The 18,593-nt window shown below is 32.8% G+C and overlaps 1 protein-coding gene and 1 long non-coding RNA gene across 4 annotated transcripts; both read right to left on the bottom strand.

The window, feature by feature from the left end:
- Positions 1-4,150: 4,150 nt before the first annotated feature.
- On the bottom strand, positions 4,151-6,700 carry LOC112026290 (uncharacterized). 3 transcript variants are annotated; one of them, XR_002884349.2, is made up of 3 exons: positions 6,500-6,700; positions 4,557-4,854; positions 4,151-4,460 (listed from the first exon to the last, which is right to left on the bottom strand). It is a non-coding gene; the product is annotated as an uncharacterized LOC112026290 (long non-coding RNA). The 3 variants fall into 3 exon arrangements; XR_010627994.1 differs by lacking the exon at positions 6,500-6,700 and adding an exon at positions 5,915-6,493; XR_010627995.1 differs by lacking the exon at positions 6,500-6,700 and adding an exon at positions 5,720-5,906.
- Positions 6,701-9,415: 2,715 nt separating this feature from the next.
- LOC112041099 (zinc finger protein GAI-ASSOCIATED FACTOR 1) lies at positions 9,416-12,852 on the bottom strand. The gene is made up of 4 exons (XM_024074001.2): positions 12,192-12,852; positions 11,702-12,098; positions 11,324-11,538; positions 9,416-10,634 (listed from the first exon to the last, which is right to left on the bottom strand). The coding sequence occupies exons 1-4, from the start codon at positions 12,328-12,330 to the stop codon at positions 9,850-9,852; spliced, it is 1,536 nt and encodes a 511-aa protein (XP_023929769.2). The 5' UTR covers positions 12,331-12,852; the 3' UTR covers positions 9,416-9,849.
- Positions 12,853-18,593: the final 5,741 nt, after the last annotated feature.

Below are 18,593 nucleotides of genomic sequence, written 5' to 3'. Positions count from 1 at the left end.
TTCATATAAAATAACCCTAGCATCCAAATTCACTATATACAATTTAATACAGAATTTTCTTTTGGTAAACATCAAATCTGTCACAGGGACAGCTTCAGTGCATGTTCTTTCTAAAATCATCAACAAATAGCAATAGTTCTAAATTTCATTTGGGTATTTTTATACCTATAGTATACATATTAAAATATGTTAATAAGCATTCAATAGACCACAATATCATGAACTTTTAAATTACTAAAACAGAATCACAAAGTCAGCTTCTAAATGCAGAACAGAGGATGAAGAAATAGAAATAACAAAACAATTATACTATCCAAAATACACAAAATCAGATGAAGTTTTAATTACTTACCCACAAAACCTTAGTGTTAGGCTCTTAATTTCATCTTTAGAGAGGGATATTTTGTTTTGGTGAGGGAGGGATGCAGCCGTGCAAGAGCAAAGAGAGAAGAAAAACCAAGAACAAAGAAAAAGGAGTAGAGAAAGAAGATAAGGAGCTGCTGGACTTCTGGGGCAGCCAAAGAAAATCAGAAAAGTGAGAAGACTTTTGGGGCACAAAAGAAGATAAGAGAGGTGAACAATTGGGGTGGGATACGTGGGATGCTAGGAAGAAAATATCACACCCCCTTTTCTACAAAAATAATTCTTGCATATACATACATACATACATACATACATACATATATATATATATATATATCCTTACCTTTATAAAGTTATATCCATTACACTAAAAGAGCATATATGTTCTAGTTTCTTAAGAAAGTCAAGGAAGAAGTGAGGTAGCTCTTGGTGATTACATGGCCAAGTCTTGGTCTTTGGCTTTGTCAAGATGCATGAAACTTTGGCTTTACTTGTGTTGAATTCTCATTGGTTGCATGTGGGTGGAATTTCCACTATAACATCTCATGCATCATGCATAGTTAAAACACCCACAACTATATATATATATATCATAACTTAGCCACTTAATAAAGTTTTGTACATACTTATACTTAGTATATATATACATAATAAAATTAAGCATTCAATTATTTAGGATCTTTACAATTCTTATTCAAAGATATTATAAAATAATATGTTGATTAATACTCTTATATTAATTCTAAAAAGAAAGTGGATTAAAATAGTAATTAACCACTTAAACACATAATTTAATTATAAAATTGGGTCGGGGTGTTACAGTTTACAGTGGACGAAATAAAGAAAAATGAAGAAGATGAAACGAAGAAAGAGAAACAAGCTGAAGAAGGAGAGGGGAGAAATAAAAATGATTAAAAATTGTGTAGATATGGAAAAAAAAAAAAAAAACAAAAACAAAAACAAAAAAAAAAACAAAAAACCTGGCTTGTAGTGGGTCGGCGGGTGGGAAAACTAAAGTCAATTGGTCCATAATTATGAATTAGTGAAGTATATATGTTCAGCAAAACAACTTGCCACTCCAATGATTTGGAAATATTACATACTGTACAGGTTCCCAGTTTTTTTTTTTTTCAAATTCAATTTTGCAAGTGACCACTTCCTATTAAAATAGTCTTTATAATGAAAAGACTAGGTTATGATATAAGCAACTTGTTTAAGTACTACTCCTATATACGACCTCCAAGAGTAGTATAAAGTATAAACTCGTTCAAAGTTCTGCAGGATCTCTATTGTCAAGGTTCTGCAGCTGGCAATGAGTTCTGATCGGATAAAGAATTAGATTTTCTTTGTTTCAATGACCCTTTCTCCAATATTTAAAGAACTAAAATTAGCAGGCAAAAAAAAGAAAAAAAAAAGAGAGAGCTGCTCGACTGTTCTTATCGGTGAGTGAAAGAATAAATAAATAATACATTTCTTATGGCAGATGCAAATAATTTACATAATTATATCAAGGGCCTTAAAAAAATGTGAAAGTCAATAAGAAGGAAGGGGAGGAAAAAAGAATCAATTAGAGAACATGATGAGGAAAGAAAATGCTCCAATATTCAGCACCAGAATTTTACTTTGGAATCTTGATGATAAATTGTGTTTTATGGGAAAAACTTTGGTCCAATTCATTTAGGTGTTATAGCTAATTAAGTTTGATTGTACGTTTGTGTTTCATTGATAAATTAACGAAATTCTTTTAAAAGTTTAAGCTATTCGAAAATGATGAATTTAATCACTTTATTATAACTTCAAATCTCCCTTCACTTTTGACTTAACCATTATTTCAACACTCTCCCTTAATGTGGTACCCAAGAAGTGAGATTTTCAACATTTTAAATTCTCCTAAAAATTTAAATAATTAGAAAATAATAAATTTAATCACTTAACTTATAAGTTGGTTGGCATACTTATTTAACTGATTTTTAACCAAATTCTTTCCAGAAAATGATGTAAACATATCAAATGCAACAATTTACCTTTTTTTTTTTTTTTAGAGTTTGCAACAATTTACCATTTGAAACTGATTTCAAGTTTTGAGAATAAATATTGTAACATGCACCAACTTGAACTTGAATTTGAGCCCAAAGACGACTTTATTTATTTATTTTTTATTCCCTGTCTTTTGAAATGAAAGGTGCTTCCAGAGAATAAACTATTTGAGACATAGTTTTGGTTGGCATTGCTTCCTCGAAGTATTACTTGGTTCAGGAACTTCTTCTAGGAGATTTCTACAGTTTCTTAACAAGATTAATTTTCAATTAGAACATATATTTACCTAGAAAAATAGGAATTTCAATCCAATAGAATTCTTTTTGTCTATGATGGTCAGAAAGCAATTTCTATCCAACACATTAGGTTTCCAACCATACTTTCTTGAGGGAGTTGAATTTATCTATCACAGAAACTCTAGGAGTTATTCTTTGAATAAGTTTCCGTTGCATATGTTGTAAGTTATTGATCAAACATGCTCTTTTTGTCATTACTTTATTAATTTATAAAAATTTATAAAAATTGTGATTTTTGTATATAAAAAAAAAAATAAAAAAAAAAAACTAATTAAGAGGCCCTTCGGTCATCAATAACAAATACTGTACCTAAGACTTGTTAAAAATTTAAATAAATAAAATAAAAAAAAAAACTCTAATTGGATTCATTATTTTATTTTTTTTAGCGAGAATTAGATCCATAATTGGTCATGTTTGGAAAATGAAATAGCTATTTAGTTCAGAAATGCTTAATAATTTTTTCTTGAAAATGACAAAATGCATATTTTGTTCATTTAGGGGAAAAAAGTTCATCACCAACCCTATTGGAAACAGAAACACTAGGAGATTTTAGGACTAGGAGTATAAACTGATCTACTTTATACTTCACCCATTACAACTTATCGTATGTTTGAATTTTATCAATTTTAAACTTTTATTATTTTACAATAAAAGAAAAAATTATAAGTGGCAAACTGTGATTGATGGAGCATAAAATGGAACATAAAAAACAAGACACAAAATGTTTATTACTTTTGGAAACTATTACACAATTAATAAAACCTAAAATGCAGCACTAATTTTTAGTACATAATTCCATAAATGGTTTATTGATTTCAAGATGCATTTGCTAACATTTACAACCCGTATTATAGTCATGGTCAATTAATCCAACAGTGATTGCTCCTTCAGTTCACTTAGTCATGATATATGCAACTTGTTTTTATATATATAGGTCTTGGGCTCTGTTCAACGGCCCAATTCAAGAAATGGGCTGAATCTATTGAGGCATTATGCATATTTTGACAAATAACCTACTGAAATTGATCTGCATTCGGGTGATTCTACTTAGCGTCATTTTCAAGTGCAACTGTGACGTGAAGGCCCATTTATGAAACCTAGTTAATTACTCAAGCTGCCATGAGGCCCATGATAATACTAAAACCACTCCAGATAGCTATTCATCCTATGGCCTCAGAACTTAAAGCCCATAATTACAAAGGGCAAAAGCTACAATTGAATGCTCATGGTCTAGTTTACAATTGAACGTGCTTAAAAATGGAAAACCAACCAGAGGAAAAGAAAAATAAGGATTGCAGTTTGTAATATTATATTGTAGTCATAATAATGTTTTTTGCTAGCTTTTGGATCAAAATCAAGTGGAATAACCATCAAGTGGTTTAAGATATTAATATGTGAAATTTTTTTAACTTCTAACATCATAAGAGATCTTATTCTTATGGCTCAAGATGTGATTAAAGAGAGTATGTTATGACTATACTTTTAACTTTACTTTTTCAAACATCTATTGTCTATGAAAGACATCAATCACATTGGCATTCTTGATCATGCTCAAATGATAAGCAATCAGAACAATAGTTTGTGTACATTCATGTCCAATGCCTCTTGTGCTATTCTCTCAAAACCAGCATCAAATGCACTTTCAGCTGCATTTAAAAGTTAAAATCCATTGGTGTTTAGAAATTTCTCTTGCCATGGAAGTTGTTTGCTTCTGTCCACAAGACAAATAAGTCTTGTGCCTCACCACCCATGGAGTCCACTCAGCTGCAAATTTCAAATTTCCAAAATATATTAACAACTTAGATGGTTATCAAGATGAAAGGATCATCTAAAGTACAGTCATGGACCAGAAGTTAGAACCTCAAGCAATGTATCAGTAAAAGACCAGCATAGGCAAGTTCAGGTGCAGCTATTATTTCTTCAATTCTTGCACCACCTTTCCATATGCAATATTATATTTGATGGAGGATGAAAAGATCAAGGGTTCTTGGCTGACAAGACCAAATTTTCCCTACTCCATTTAATCTGAAAATTTTTGAGATTAATATTATTCATAAGAACTTTGCCCACCTGAAGATCATTGTATCACTTTGAAGAACTGATAACTGCTGACTTCCCGCGCTTTTTCTTTGTCCAACAAAAGCTCAAGTTTTGCCATCTGGAATACAGAAATAGAATCAATTAACTATATTTGCTCATTTAATAAAGTTAAATGATTGAAATAAACATAATTAACTTATGTATCTAAATTTATGTGATCTAATATCTTTCCTATTGCGTCATAAGCATTGATGTTTGATCCAGCAGAAAATGAACTTGTGTAGGAAGCCGCAAGGCCTAGAGACCAAAACTAAACCATCCATGTGGTAAGAAAGAAAGGAAAAAAATGCATAATAATTGCACATATACATTCATATGTTGTGGTTGCACACATCTTCATTAAGGAACTTAAGCTACTAAAGTATCTAATACTTTGCTATTGCTGCATATATAACTTTGGAACCAACTCTGTTTGGAGAAAAGGCATAATCAAATACAATAAAAAATCAGCAATACTTGAAACAAAAAAAAATAATGAAGTTGTTCAATTATAATTGATAAATTTATAGAGGACTGAGTTTAAAATGATATGAATGAACATGTGGAAGTATTAGGAATTTTAGATCCTTATGGTCTTAGTTGCTATGTCTAGGATTTGAGCAGTCACATGGATTCATGTAACGTATGAACCTTGCCCATTAATGCCTGGCATTTTACTGATAAGTGAGAGAAAGAGATGTACAAAATGTTTTGTTGACTGAAATAAAATGAACTCATTATTACAAGTGAGTATTCACTGTAGTTTATTGTTCCACTGATAAAGAATTTAAGACTTTTTAATTTCAATTTTTTTTTTTTTCCTCCTACATTTTTTCTGTAACCAAATGGAGCTTAAATTTAAATAATCAATCACTAAAATTGTTGATGCTAACTTGAAATGTCAAAATTATGTGTTAATCCAATCTAAATGATTACCCAAATACCTCATTAGGGGGCACCTCTTCCAACTTTGCCTCTTTTCTTAGTATTCTCAATGAGGCTAAAAAGTCAAGCCAAATACATCACCTCCTTAGAACATTGAAAAGAAAGAATAGCACTGACAATTTTTTTTTACAGAACAAACAAGATTGCTATATATCCTTTTATGAAGGATCTAGGTTAATGATTGACATACATACCTAAAGAAGTCAAAGTGGCAGTAAATTCTGAATATGGGTTCTCATTAATTCAGTTCCACTGTCAAATAAAAGGGTGCAGGTTTATGCCACATCTTTCTTGTTTAACTCTACCATCTTAGCAACAACTTGAGTCATTAAAAAATACTCGATCTCTTTAAAGAAATGAGGTTATCATAATCAAGCATATTGCAGAATCCCCCCTGATTTCCCCAACCATCTCCTGAATAGCTACTTGTATATACATTTCCCTCTGATAATCAAAGAAACAAGCGAATAAACTTGAAAACAGCTCAAAACTTTCAAATAAACAAACTGAATTTATATCCATGAACACAACCACTCGTAGTAAGAACCCAACTAGACCACAGTAATGTCCATATAGGTCAATATGATCTAAATTTGATAGTTATAAAATCCTAACATGGTAAAGCAAGATTTGTATTGAATACTTAGGAGAATGAGGTTGGAATTATAGTGCAGGAATCTGGTCTATTACAAATAAAACTTACTTATTCTTTTATTTAATATGTGATGATGCAACCATTTGTAGAATAAAAAAAAAGTAAAATAAGGTATGAAACATACAGGTAACAGTGCTGGAGATGTCAGAGCTTCAATAGCTAATATTTTGAAAAACACCACAACAATTAACAAGAGATATTTGCCACCACCATTGTCATTAACTGCTTTACAAACTAACATTGAACTTGTTTCAGATTGGATAAGCCAACAAAAGATAAACAAAAACCAGGATTTAAACACAACAAAAATCCGAGATAGGCAATAAGTATAAGGGGGTAAGGCCGAGGATGTCAAAATCCTTCTCCCCGCCCGAGGATGCGTGCAGCAAGATTTTGAGGGGCTATTGTGGGGCTAGAAAATCGGGTAGCCTTGGCCCACTCCAAGCCAGGCCCAAATGGCTCACGCTGAGGATGCATGATGGGTCCGAGGATGACCCTGTCCTCGAGCGTCCGAGACCTCGGAAAAATACGAGGACCACCCTACCAAATAACTCCTGAAATATCCGAGGAGGAGAGGGCCCAGTGCCACGCGTTGGCAACAGAAGTACGGAGAAGGGGCAAGCCATGGGCGAACTATCACCTCGGCATTGAATACGCTCACTTAAGCCTTCTGGCCGCATTAATGGGTATGTAACCCCTTGACAGGGCAACATCGATCAGGGTGAGCCACCTGACCATGAATATGACCTCTGATGGGACAGACGGTCAGAAGGAAGACCAATAGATGATCAACAGGAGGAGGAAGAGAGGGATATATAAGAAAGGGGAGCAAAGTGTAAAGCGGGAAGGGGAGTATGGGAAGAAAAAGGCCGAAGAGCATCCCCCAGTTGTAAATTGGTCTTAGTATTTTTCAATAAAAGGAAAGTAGTTGATGCTTCATAGAGGCTGGTGAGCACCTAAACCTTCGACCCACTCTCTACAAATTCATTGTTCTGGGTTCGTTGGGCCTGGGAGAACCCATATCTTTTGGGCTACAAAAGCGGACCTAACAACTACCTCAGCAGTTTTGTAAAAATGTTGTAGAAAAGTTTATGTCCATAGTATTACTCTTAAAAGAATTAATGATATTATTAATAGGAAGGCAAAGTGTAATTTTATAGAACAAAATTACTAAAATTTATACCTATATATGTATATACTAATATTTTTTTACAAAAAATTTAAGGGGGCAATTGCCTCCATGGTCAAAGTCTCCCGTCCATGGTGGTATTTTTGTCTAAAAAAACATGCTGATAGTAATTTATAAAATATAATTTAAATGATTCACATGACTCAGTAAAAATGTCATAAAATTATCAATGTGTATAATTTAAACGATTCACATGGCTTAGTAACTATGTTATAAAATCATCCACATGTATAATTTAAACTATTCACATGACTTAGTAAAAATGTGAGGTAATTAAAAATACCCAAAAATGCTATGCAATTAAAAGTACACACAAATAGTCTTTTTAAGAGCCTACTGTATTTAGAAGCATGGTTGTCAAAATCATGATCTGAATAGTAGGATCGCATGATTTTACGATCCCACCTTACCAAAACATTTAGCATCGCACTAGGATCGTAAAAATGGTAGGATCGTAGAATAGTGTGGGATCCTGCCGATCCTACCAAAAACATAAATTTTTGGTTTTTTCTTTATAGGATAAATTTTTTGTTTTGATGAAGCTTTAAGGGTTTTTATTTTTTCATGTTGTGATGGTATGACTTTTTATTTTATTTTTATAAAATTATGTTAACCTAAGCAAATGTTTTTTAATTTCTAGTTCACTTGTAATCAAAATGAAAGAATACTTCATCATTTTTAAATGAAGAATTTGATATTGGCTTTGCTGCCTTTTAAGCTATAATATTGTTAAATTTGTTTAATCAATATACTAATTAGTGTTCTAATATTACTAAAATATTTTTTTATATATAATTTTATAAGTTATGCTTGAATTTATATATTGATTGATTGATTTTTTTGAGTAAGCTCTTTAATTGTTGTTGACTGGTATAACTTGAACAGTTAAGTGTAAAATTGTATATTGATATCTTTTGCGGCTCTGGTATACAAATATATAATATCTATATAGATGATGAAATGGATGATGATAATTAGGAATTTAGAACGATGGTTATAAAAACCTTAGAATGGAAATAATTAAATGTTCAATTCACCTTAATATTCATCTTACTTTTGGATTTTATATTGTAGTTAATTAGTTTTCATTTGCTAATTTATTTTAGATTTCAAACTTGGAACTTAGAACTTGGAAAATACTTTCCATATGTTTTGATAAATATTTTGGTATTTAATTGATAATCAAACATTTATTGAACTTTTTAAATACATGGGGTCAAAACTTAAATATATTTGTTTCATTAGTATTGACTTAGCGATATATGACATACAAATTACATCATATGATGCAAATCTTAGTTATTTTTATGACTGAATTTATAATTTACATGATTATTCAACATACAAAACCATTATTAATGTATTTTTTGTTTTAAATATGAAAATATGTAAGATTTTAAGATTCACAATCCGATTCTACGTTCTACGATCCTACCTACTTTTAACGATTTTACGTTCTAAAATCTCACTTACCTTCAACGATTTTACGTAAGATTCCAATTTTGACAACTTAGTTGGAAGAGTTTTTCTTTAAATCAAGAGCCTACTATAGTTGGAAGAGTTTTTCTCTTAAACTGATTTAAATGTAATTTAAAACTTTTTTTAGGTTACAAGTTTGTAATTTCTGAACCACTTCCCACTGAATTAAAATCGTTTCCACTTCAAATGAGATTAAATATTAGTACCAAAAAAGGTGTGAAATGGACTTCTTTAAATAAGATAGGTAGGATCATGTTACTCTCCACTTACATAAATAATAGATCTTAAAAAGGAGCATTGAAGATTTTGTAGCTACACAGACTCACACACAAGCAGTAGAATAGTGGTATAGTACTAGAACAATAAAATCAATAGAACTGAAGCACTTACTACTACGACTTGCATTTCATTTTGTGCTAACCTTTGCCAACATTCAAGTAATAACTACACAAGTTCCTGTACAAACCTTCTCCCATACACATATCCGAGAACTTAATTGAACTAAATTAAACTACATAAGACCCAAAACAAAAACATCTTAACTCTCTACTATGATTCTAATATATAAAACCAACAATAACTCACTAAGCAAGATTGTTCAGTACTTCAAATTATATGTACTGGCCTGTCTCAAAAATACCCTGAAATAAAAATCCGATGCCCTATTCATGTTCTATTTTATATTCCACCAATTACATTCTATTTATATGAATTTTGATATGTAATAAATTATGATTGATGAAACATAAAATGTAATATGGGACAAAGGTATTTGTATTCGGGTAACGGAGCTGTAAAAGACACAGCTAACTCATTGGATTTTTATCCTTGGGTGCACCATCCCATGTATCATTAGGAGAACTATGGTCACCTCCTCCATATGATGCAACATCAAAGCCACCACCAGCAAAGGAATTGAGCAGAGCTGAAAGACCCCCAGTAGGGTTCCCACTATTACCACCATTACCACCACCTATGCCTAGCCCGAGAAGATCACGGGTCATAGGCTGAGACCCGAACGGCGAAGATTGACCCATCATCATATCCGAGGGGAGTCCAAGCCCAAGCCCATCTGTGCTCTCTGTCTTGATCACATGCCCATTCCACTGTGTAGCATTGCCAGTGCCATCTTGAACTGAGGAAGACGATGTTGACAAGCCAAACCCGCGAAGCAATGAGGCATTTGATGAAGCTGCACCCATCTGAGCTGCTTTCTGAAGCAATGCTGTTGCTGACATGGCTGGGAGTGGGGATACAGGGATGAAATGGCGGTGGTCTTGATTTTGTGGTGGGAAAAGAGAGGAAGTGCCATTGTTGGAGAGAAAAAGAGAGGTTGAAGAGAGAGAAAGAGAGGTGGGTTCTAATGTAGAAAGTTGTGGATGAGTAGTAGTATTAGTAGCAGTGAGACTATCAGAGCTGGACAAAGCGCTCATTACATTAGAGAATGAGGTTGTAGCTGTTGATGGAGCAAAAATGCTTGCAAATACACTAGTGTTTGAACTTGATGAGCTTAATGTTGTAGCTGCTGTGGTGGTTAAGCATGCTGTTGTTGCTGCTGATACTGACAGTCCAATTGGATTTTCAGGCAATTCTGTGATCGAGAAACAAGAGAACAATGAAAAAAGGAAAAATGATGATCACATGCCATATAGTGGAACTAGAAAAGCCAAACAGAAAGAGGGCTATCTTTTTTCTTTTCTTTTTTCTTTTTTAATGCAACTTTTTTAATACTATAAGTCCTAACTGGAAACAAAGTTAAACCAGCTTGAAAGCTCTAATAAGTAAATAACAATTATGGCGTCCTTTCTCTCATTCCTCTCTTTCTGCTTTTCGATCATTGAGCTCCCTCACCAACCGTGCGCCACAACCACAAGACAACCAAACCCGTATATGATCACGTTTAACAGTCTGAAAGCTCTAATAAGAAATGAAAGAAGCAAACAATTATGCCTTTTTTTTCTCTCTCTCATTTTCGATCTTTGAGCTCTTATTTACCCCGTGACTTTAAACTTTATAGCCCCTGCACAACTCTCTCTCTCCAAAAAAAAGAAATTAACTACTACTATTCACATTACCCTAGCTAATATCCAAGTTTCTCCATAGCCTAGTAGACAAGAACGACATCAATAAGAAGACAAAAAATTCAAACAAGAATCTTTCAACAAAATTAAAATATGGGTTTGATTTAAAAAATGAAAATCTCCAAAGCTTTGACCTGAGAAATTAATGATCATGAAGACGATATTGCATAGACCAAATAATATTTATTACTACTATTACCCGAACTCTGAATAGACAAATCTGGTGACACCACAGTCGTAGACGGAGTAAGAGGTGGTTGTGGCGGCGAAGCCACACCCACACTCACAGCCACAGCCACATTAGCATTAGCACTAACATTTCCTTCTGAGCCAGAAATCACTAGGGTTCGTGCTTTTGCACTCTCTTCCGCCAACGCATCACAAAAAGCTCTATGAGTTATAAAGCTATCCCTCCTTCAAAAACAAACAAAAAACAACAACAAAGTCAGTAAACTAAACTCGCGCGGTTTCCGAGAGAATAAAAAAAACAAACAAACAAACAAACAAAGGGAAATAAGTTTTTTTTTTTTTTTTTTTCTTTCTCGAGAACCAAACAAAAAATAAACTGAGGGGGAACCTAGCAAACATAGTCCCGCAGTCACATTTATACTCTCTGGTTCCACAAGTCTTCATGTGCGCTTTCCAATCGCTCTGTACTGCATACTTCTTCGAACACCGTTCACACTTCCATTTCTTCTCGCCGTGTTTTCTACAAAAGTGTTTCTTTATCCCTGTAAGGTCACCAAGCGCTCTCGATGGGTTGTGGTGCACACAAGAAGGTTCTGGACAAACATAAACTCGCTTGCGAATCTCTTTGCTCGTTCTCTGACGAAGCTTCCATGGCAAGTTATGTCCTCGTCGGTGAAGTTGGAGGTTTTGGTCTCTCTGAAACCCTTTGTTACAGATCTCACATACAAATCGGTTTGTTGCCATTAGAGTCTTTGGTGACAAAGCTATAACCTCAGCATCTGGATCTGCAAAAAAAGTACAAAATAATGAAAATTTATTTCCAAAGTTTTGAAAATTCACTGGAAAAGTGTTTCCAAGTTTCGGTTTTGATATCTCACCTGGCATTCCTGGAAGGTTTCGCTTTTTCTTCAGTGGTGGAATAGGCGGGTTTTGAGTTTGACACCCAGATGATGAAATTCCATCTTCTCCAGAAGCTGTAGAAACTGCCATTGGCGAGGAATTCTCTAGCTCCACCATTCTTCAAGGCCAAATAAAGCTGATAAGCTAGCTTTTATTCTTGTTCTTCTACTCGTTCTCTTTGTTGGGTCTTCAATTTCTGAGCTCAAGGAGATAATTCACGATTTAAGTTTTCAACTTTTGGGTGAGAAATAATGAAGAAACTTTTCTTGGGTTTTCAATTTTCTGAGTTCAAACGGTTTCCTTTTGATTGCGAACAACCTCTGAAGAAATTAGTGCTAAATTCAGAGACGCTTCACAATTTCTAGGAATATTTAATGAAGGAACTCTTTAAGACACGAAGATTCTGATTGTTCCTCAGAAAATTTGTGACAACGAAAAATGAATACACAAAGCGTACAAAAATTTTCAAGGTGGCAAAATTATGGGACGCGTGTGATAATCTTTCATGTTCAATTAATGAAGAGAAATGCAAAAAACGATTCACCGATTCAGCTCGGTCGGCGAGTCATGGCCTTAGTGAGTCCCATAAGGCGGCCTAGTTTAGAACTTGAGAGAGAGAGAGAGAGAGAGAGATTTGAATGAAGTGAGTGAAGTTAATAAGATAAAAAAAATGGTTAAAGCGGCGCGAGTTAACCATGGTTAAGTTTTTGAACCTGTACTTTTTAACTAGAGTTTGATAAAACCCTGCAAACCCAAGTCACTCATGTCTTGGCTTGTAGTCCAATCGACCGTACACGTGTCACAATAAGCGGGTTGATGAATATTGTCGGGAGAACACATAGCTAGGCGGTGCTTGTCGTTTTGTGAAAAGGTCTTATTTTTATTTTTATTGCTTTCGATAAACAAAGAAAATTGGTTTTTGTTTTCCTAACGTAAAAGAAAAAATAGTGTTTGATCCTAAGATAAAAAGACAAATATACCCCTACTAGGCCATCATTTCTCAGCCTACTGAAGCTGGACACTTTGGGCTTTTCAACTTAGCTGAAACATTATAAATATGTTAATCTATTTTTAAAGATTTTGTTTTTGTTTGGAGTCCTTAAGTTTTGTTGAACATGTGAGACTGAGATGTTTGAAACACTACTTATATTCCACGAGGTGATAAGGCTGAGTGTCAAAAGGCTCAAAACAATGCAGACAATGTTTATGGCTTTTTTTTTCTCTAAATTTTTGTCCAAATGCGACTGGTTTTCTCACAAAACCTTGTGCACTTTTCAAGCTCTTTTTTCTTCGTAACCCGTACCCCCTTGTCAAAATAACAATTATAATGTGTTTTAGCTAGGACTAAGACTGGATTTATAAACTTTTGATACATAAGATTGTTCTCTCAAAAAAGAATCCATGAAATTGGTACGCAGGACACCTCCTACCAATCTATATACTAGGTCTAGGATACGATGGATCTGAATTTCAGATATGAGTGTACCCACATCTCATCCCTCTCCTTTATGCCCTTCAAAGTTGTTTATTTTGTAAATATGATAGTTTTTCATTGTCACACAAATTGATTTTTGGGTAAATTTCATTAATTTACTAAATTTTTTATTAATACTAAACAGGTTTAAAATATTTTGAAACTGACCAATTAATCCTTAAGAGAAAAGAGAAAAATGACTAACAAACCTAACCGTATTTACTATTTAGAAAATAAATTAAATTTAGGGACCAAATTAGTTAATTTTAAAATGTCTTAAATCTGATTGATATTAACTAAATCTCAGATAAGTTAACAAAATTTACCCTTAATTTTTTTATATAAGAAGAATTTAAATTTCAACTCTTTTTTTTAATAGTAAATGACTTTATTAGTCAAATTAATTGGAACTCACTTCATCATTTACGTCATTCAAGTACTGGTTGCTAATAATTAGGGCTACAATAATTTCTACGTTCAGACAAGATTTCTAAGGATAAGCAATGAGCACTCATTTCTATTTTTGAATAAAATAAGACAAGGTTTGGTGATGGCAAACTTGTCAATACCATCGTTCTTTGCAGCTATAATTGAACTCCTCTTGGTCTGTGTTGACACTATTTACACGGTGCAAATGCAATAAGTACTAGGTGATGCCAAATGTCATTGAAGTCCTCATGAGTTCCTTACGTACACGTGCTTGAGGGCTTTAATTTCGTGTCTGACAAAGCTATTGTGATCTTGTGGATGATGGTGCTGTATTTTTTGTTTTTTTTTAAGTTTTTTTTTTCCTCAACGCATTAGGTATATATAGAAAAGGTTTGGAGTATAAAATAATCAAAAAATTTATTTTCCTAATGCATGTTGGCTTACAAGGCTGATGCATTTTTAAGATGCTGATTTGGATGTATGATCCATATAATAAGTCCCTTACTTAAAAAGGTAAAGAAAATTTTGTCTTTTTGTATATGCTCCTATATCCGGATATGGACACAGCTACTCAAAGGCCTCCTACGTTTTCAATTTTCAAAGGCTTGTGTGATGACGAAATTTCAGGGGTATTTTCGGCTTTTAGATTTTTTTTTTTTTTTTTTTTTTTTTGGTGATAATCAAATTCAAGCCCCACTACTAGTAGACTCCACCACCCTATAGTTTACCGCTCAGTCAAGTCCACGAGACCATCAACTGGTTGGTCACGCTGCTGACATGGATGCCTCAGCACTCAGTGGTAATTTTCATATACTCATAGAGTAATGCTTTATCTTCTTATATAAATGATGAATCTCATGATAGGACCCATATATAAAACTCACCTTCATGTGAGAGGATGGAGCATTGCTCCAAAAGCAACTAAATTTTTTTTAGCCTTCAGATGCATTTTGGCCTCACTGCTTACATTATTTGGAAAATTATTAGGAGATGCTCACTCTTATCTCGCTATAAATGTGAGAGAAGTGATCATCACATCATCGTACTCGCAAGTATTTTATGCCTCATGCATTTGTGTCCATAAGTTACAAATTATTAAAATTAATTAATTAATTGACAAGCAATAAAGTCTTCTGTCGGTCAGATTCTATGTACATTATAAAGTATAAATCAATTAGTGTCTTAATCGAATGATAAATAACAATTATTATAGAATAGACATCATAAATTAAACTTCTATCATATATATCAAATAAAATAAATTATTTCACAACACATTCTTCTGCTTCCATAATTTTTGTGCTATAACTTTTAGAGTAATATTAGAGATACAAATTATTTTACAAACTACTGGTGTGATGAGTGATTATTGGTAAATAAAAAAATAATATTAATGGTGAATTTAGATGAAAATCAATAAAAAAAATTGGCCACAACATCAATTTGTAAAAATATTATATAATAATTTGTATCTGTTGTATTATTCTAACTTTTATCTTACTTTTTAACCCAATCGATTATGAGTTAATTAACAACCAATTTTACATAAATTCACCAATTTTTTTTCTACCACACAATACAGAGGTAACAGATGTTGTGGTAAAAAGTTGTGTCCACGGTCTAGCGTAAAAACAAGCTGCATGTGCATTGTGCAAGTAGGAACGTAGATTCTTTTATGCTTTAGCTAATTACTATTAGTTAAAATACAATTAATACGTCTAGCAAAAAAAAGATAGTTAATTTTAATTCAGGAAATCTTTTTTTGGTTTTTTGTTTTGTTTTTTCTTGGAGCCCAAGCCCCAAAGAAAGCCCCTAAAACTTCCCCCAGCATATTTTGTTCTTGAAAATTGGACTACATGGCTAGCTTTGTGCAAAAGTAAATTGCCGTCAAACTGAAAAGTCAAAGATATCCTGTGTAGTATTTTGATTCTTCTGCAAGTTCCATAGTTTTGAACTTTGACCCTAGCAGGGAATCCTGATATCATGTTATATGTTGTTTGAAACCTTTTCCTCTAGAACCTCTCTCATTTAATCAATCGGGTGCCTTTTTGGATTTAGTTTTTTTCTGAAATTTTTTTTCATTTTGCTGAAAGTTGTTAGAAGTATAATTATACCAATGAAAGAAAATAAGTCTTCAAAAACAGTACATTAATAAATTATTTAATAAACCAATAGAAAGTTAGAAACCCATACTGATGAAAAGAGGCGACGGCCAAAAAGGGGAAATCACAGTAGATAGAAAGTGAGAGTCAGAGAGAATAATGGGGTAAAGGGCTGTGGTGATTCTTCAAAGTTGGATCATCATGATTGAGCAAAGTATTGGTTTGCAATAATGGACGAATCAAGAGCCACTTAAATTTGGGAGTGCTTGGGAAATTGACTAAAAACCAAACAAAACATATTTATATATATTGTGAATACGAAAAGGAATTTCAAGGCTTAACCAGTGAGTATAATACAAAATTATTGGAAGAACTTTTTATGTCCTATAAAGTCATTAGAATACCACTTAATTTGGATATGCTAAAGGGATTCCTGGTGGGTTCTGTCACTAATAAATTGCAGATGTGGAACCATGGACTGGATAAAAATCTTTGCTTTCTACTTTCTTCACCTGTTTTTTTTTTTTTTTCAGATTATAGAAAGACCAATTCTTCCCAATAATTGAGACAAAAGCTTAAGAGGAATAAAGCAGTACGCAATATTTCTAGACCAATATTTGGTAGCACTCACCACTCACAAACGTGTTGAAAGTTTAAAACACATGATTTTGGTTGCTAGTAGTAGAAAATCTATTGGCTCAAAGTAGATTAAAAAAAAAAAATGGCTAGCCATCCCACACTCCCACTTGTTAAAGCTTAAAGCAATGTATTTTGACTAGCTCTAAGCTTAAAGTAAACTGAGCAATGGGCATCTATGGTGATATTTGATATTTCACACTCATTTTTCTCAATATTGAGACGTAAAATTTGAAAAAGATATACAGCTGGTGGCAAGAGTTGCACAATATCAAAAAGGGAAAATAAATAACATACAAACCCATTAGTAATCATCACAAATTTGATTATCTTCTAGTTGCTTTTACACCCTTTTGCCTTTTCTGATTCCAATATGCTGCAAAAGGTCCACCTTGAATCTTGATAGTTACATGCCCACTTCCTACCTCTTTTGCCTTTACAAAAGGGTGCCTGGCTATAAGAACCAACCTTGCAATGATATATATAATCTAGATGCCTAGTAAATGCATGGGTCAATGAATACTTATTCATTCATAAGGGGAAAGAAGAAAAAAGAGGTTGGGGATGAAGGGTCAGAGAGAGAGAAGCGAGCTTTTGATTTCTTTACACATCTATTTGACAGCACTACTAGTACAAGAATCTCATTTGTCTTCATAGTTTTTTCTTTTTGGATTTTCATTAGAAATAACATAAATTTAACCCAGATTTCCATCTTTGAAAAGAATAGCAAAATACTACTACGTTGTACATTATTATTAGTTTTGTTAGGATTTGAAGTTTCTTCGCAGTTAGCCAAAGAGAGAATACCCCAAGAATGGCCTTACGAGTTAACACAGGAAAATTTTTATGAAAATTAGTCATACTTGTCATATGCAAAATAACGGGTTCTGCACCAATTGATGAGCTTTAAGCTCAAATGAAGTTAAAATTCTTTCCAAATTACTTTCTAGGCTCTTTTGTTTTTTTCCCAATGTAAATCACTTTCTAAGTTTTTTTCTTTTTTTGGAGAGAAACATTCTAAGCTTATTTCTATATGAGTTTGCTATATTTCAGAATTGTCATACATTTCAAGACGATATGATCCCATATAGTCTACACAAGATCGTCGATTTGTGAGTTTTCCCAACGTTTTAGGACCTCTATTGACTTTTGAGTATAATTTTTTGGGGTAAACACTAACTTTGATGCTTAAAAGTTTGACTAATTTTTCAATTAAATCCTAAAATTTAAACGTAACAATCACATCCTTCAAATTCTTAAAATTATTCAATTCAATTATTAAAGTTCTTCTCATTTTCAAATTTAGTCCTTCAAGTTTCAAAAGTTTGTTAAAAGATTACCATATATATATTTTTTCATTTTAAGAACTTGAATTTCCTCAATATTTTCTCATCAACCAAACCTGAAATACAGAACTTTTCCAGCAAATTCAATTCAAATTCAGAAAGTGTCTTTTTTTCTTTTTTTTCTTTAAAAAAAAAAAAAACTATATTTCAAGTCAGTAACGCATTTCCAGGTGATAATAATAGTGAATAACTGAATATATAGAATAATGGTTATGTTTTTACTCCACTTGAATGACAAGTATGTACCCTTTTTTTTATGGCTAGTATTATGTAATTTTAAGGTTACAATAATGTTCAAATTAGCGTGCCAACCAAATTAGATAATTTTACAAACTATGTATTTAATTGCTATTTTTAAACCCTAAGGCCCAAATTGAAATATAAGGCAAACTT

The sequence above is a fragment of the Quercus suber genome, unplaced genomic scaffold (assembly GCF_002906115.3).
Source record: "Quercus suber isolate HL8 unplaced genomic scaffold, Cork oak 2.0 scaffold_37, whole genome shotgun sequence".
NCBI classification, from domain to species: domain Eukaryota; kingdom Viridiplantae; phylum Streptophyta; class Magnoliopsida; order Fagales; family Fagaceae; genus Quercus; species Quercus suber.
The sequence above is the reverse complement of the archived record's forward strand: the minus strand, read 5'-3'. Positions and strand labels throughout refer to the sequence as shown.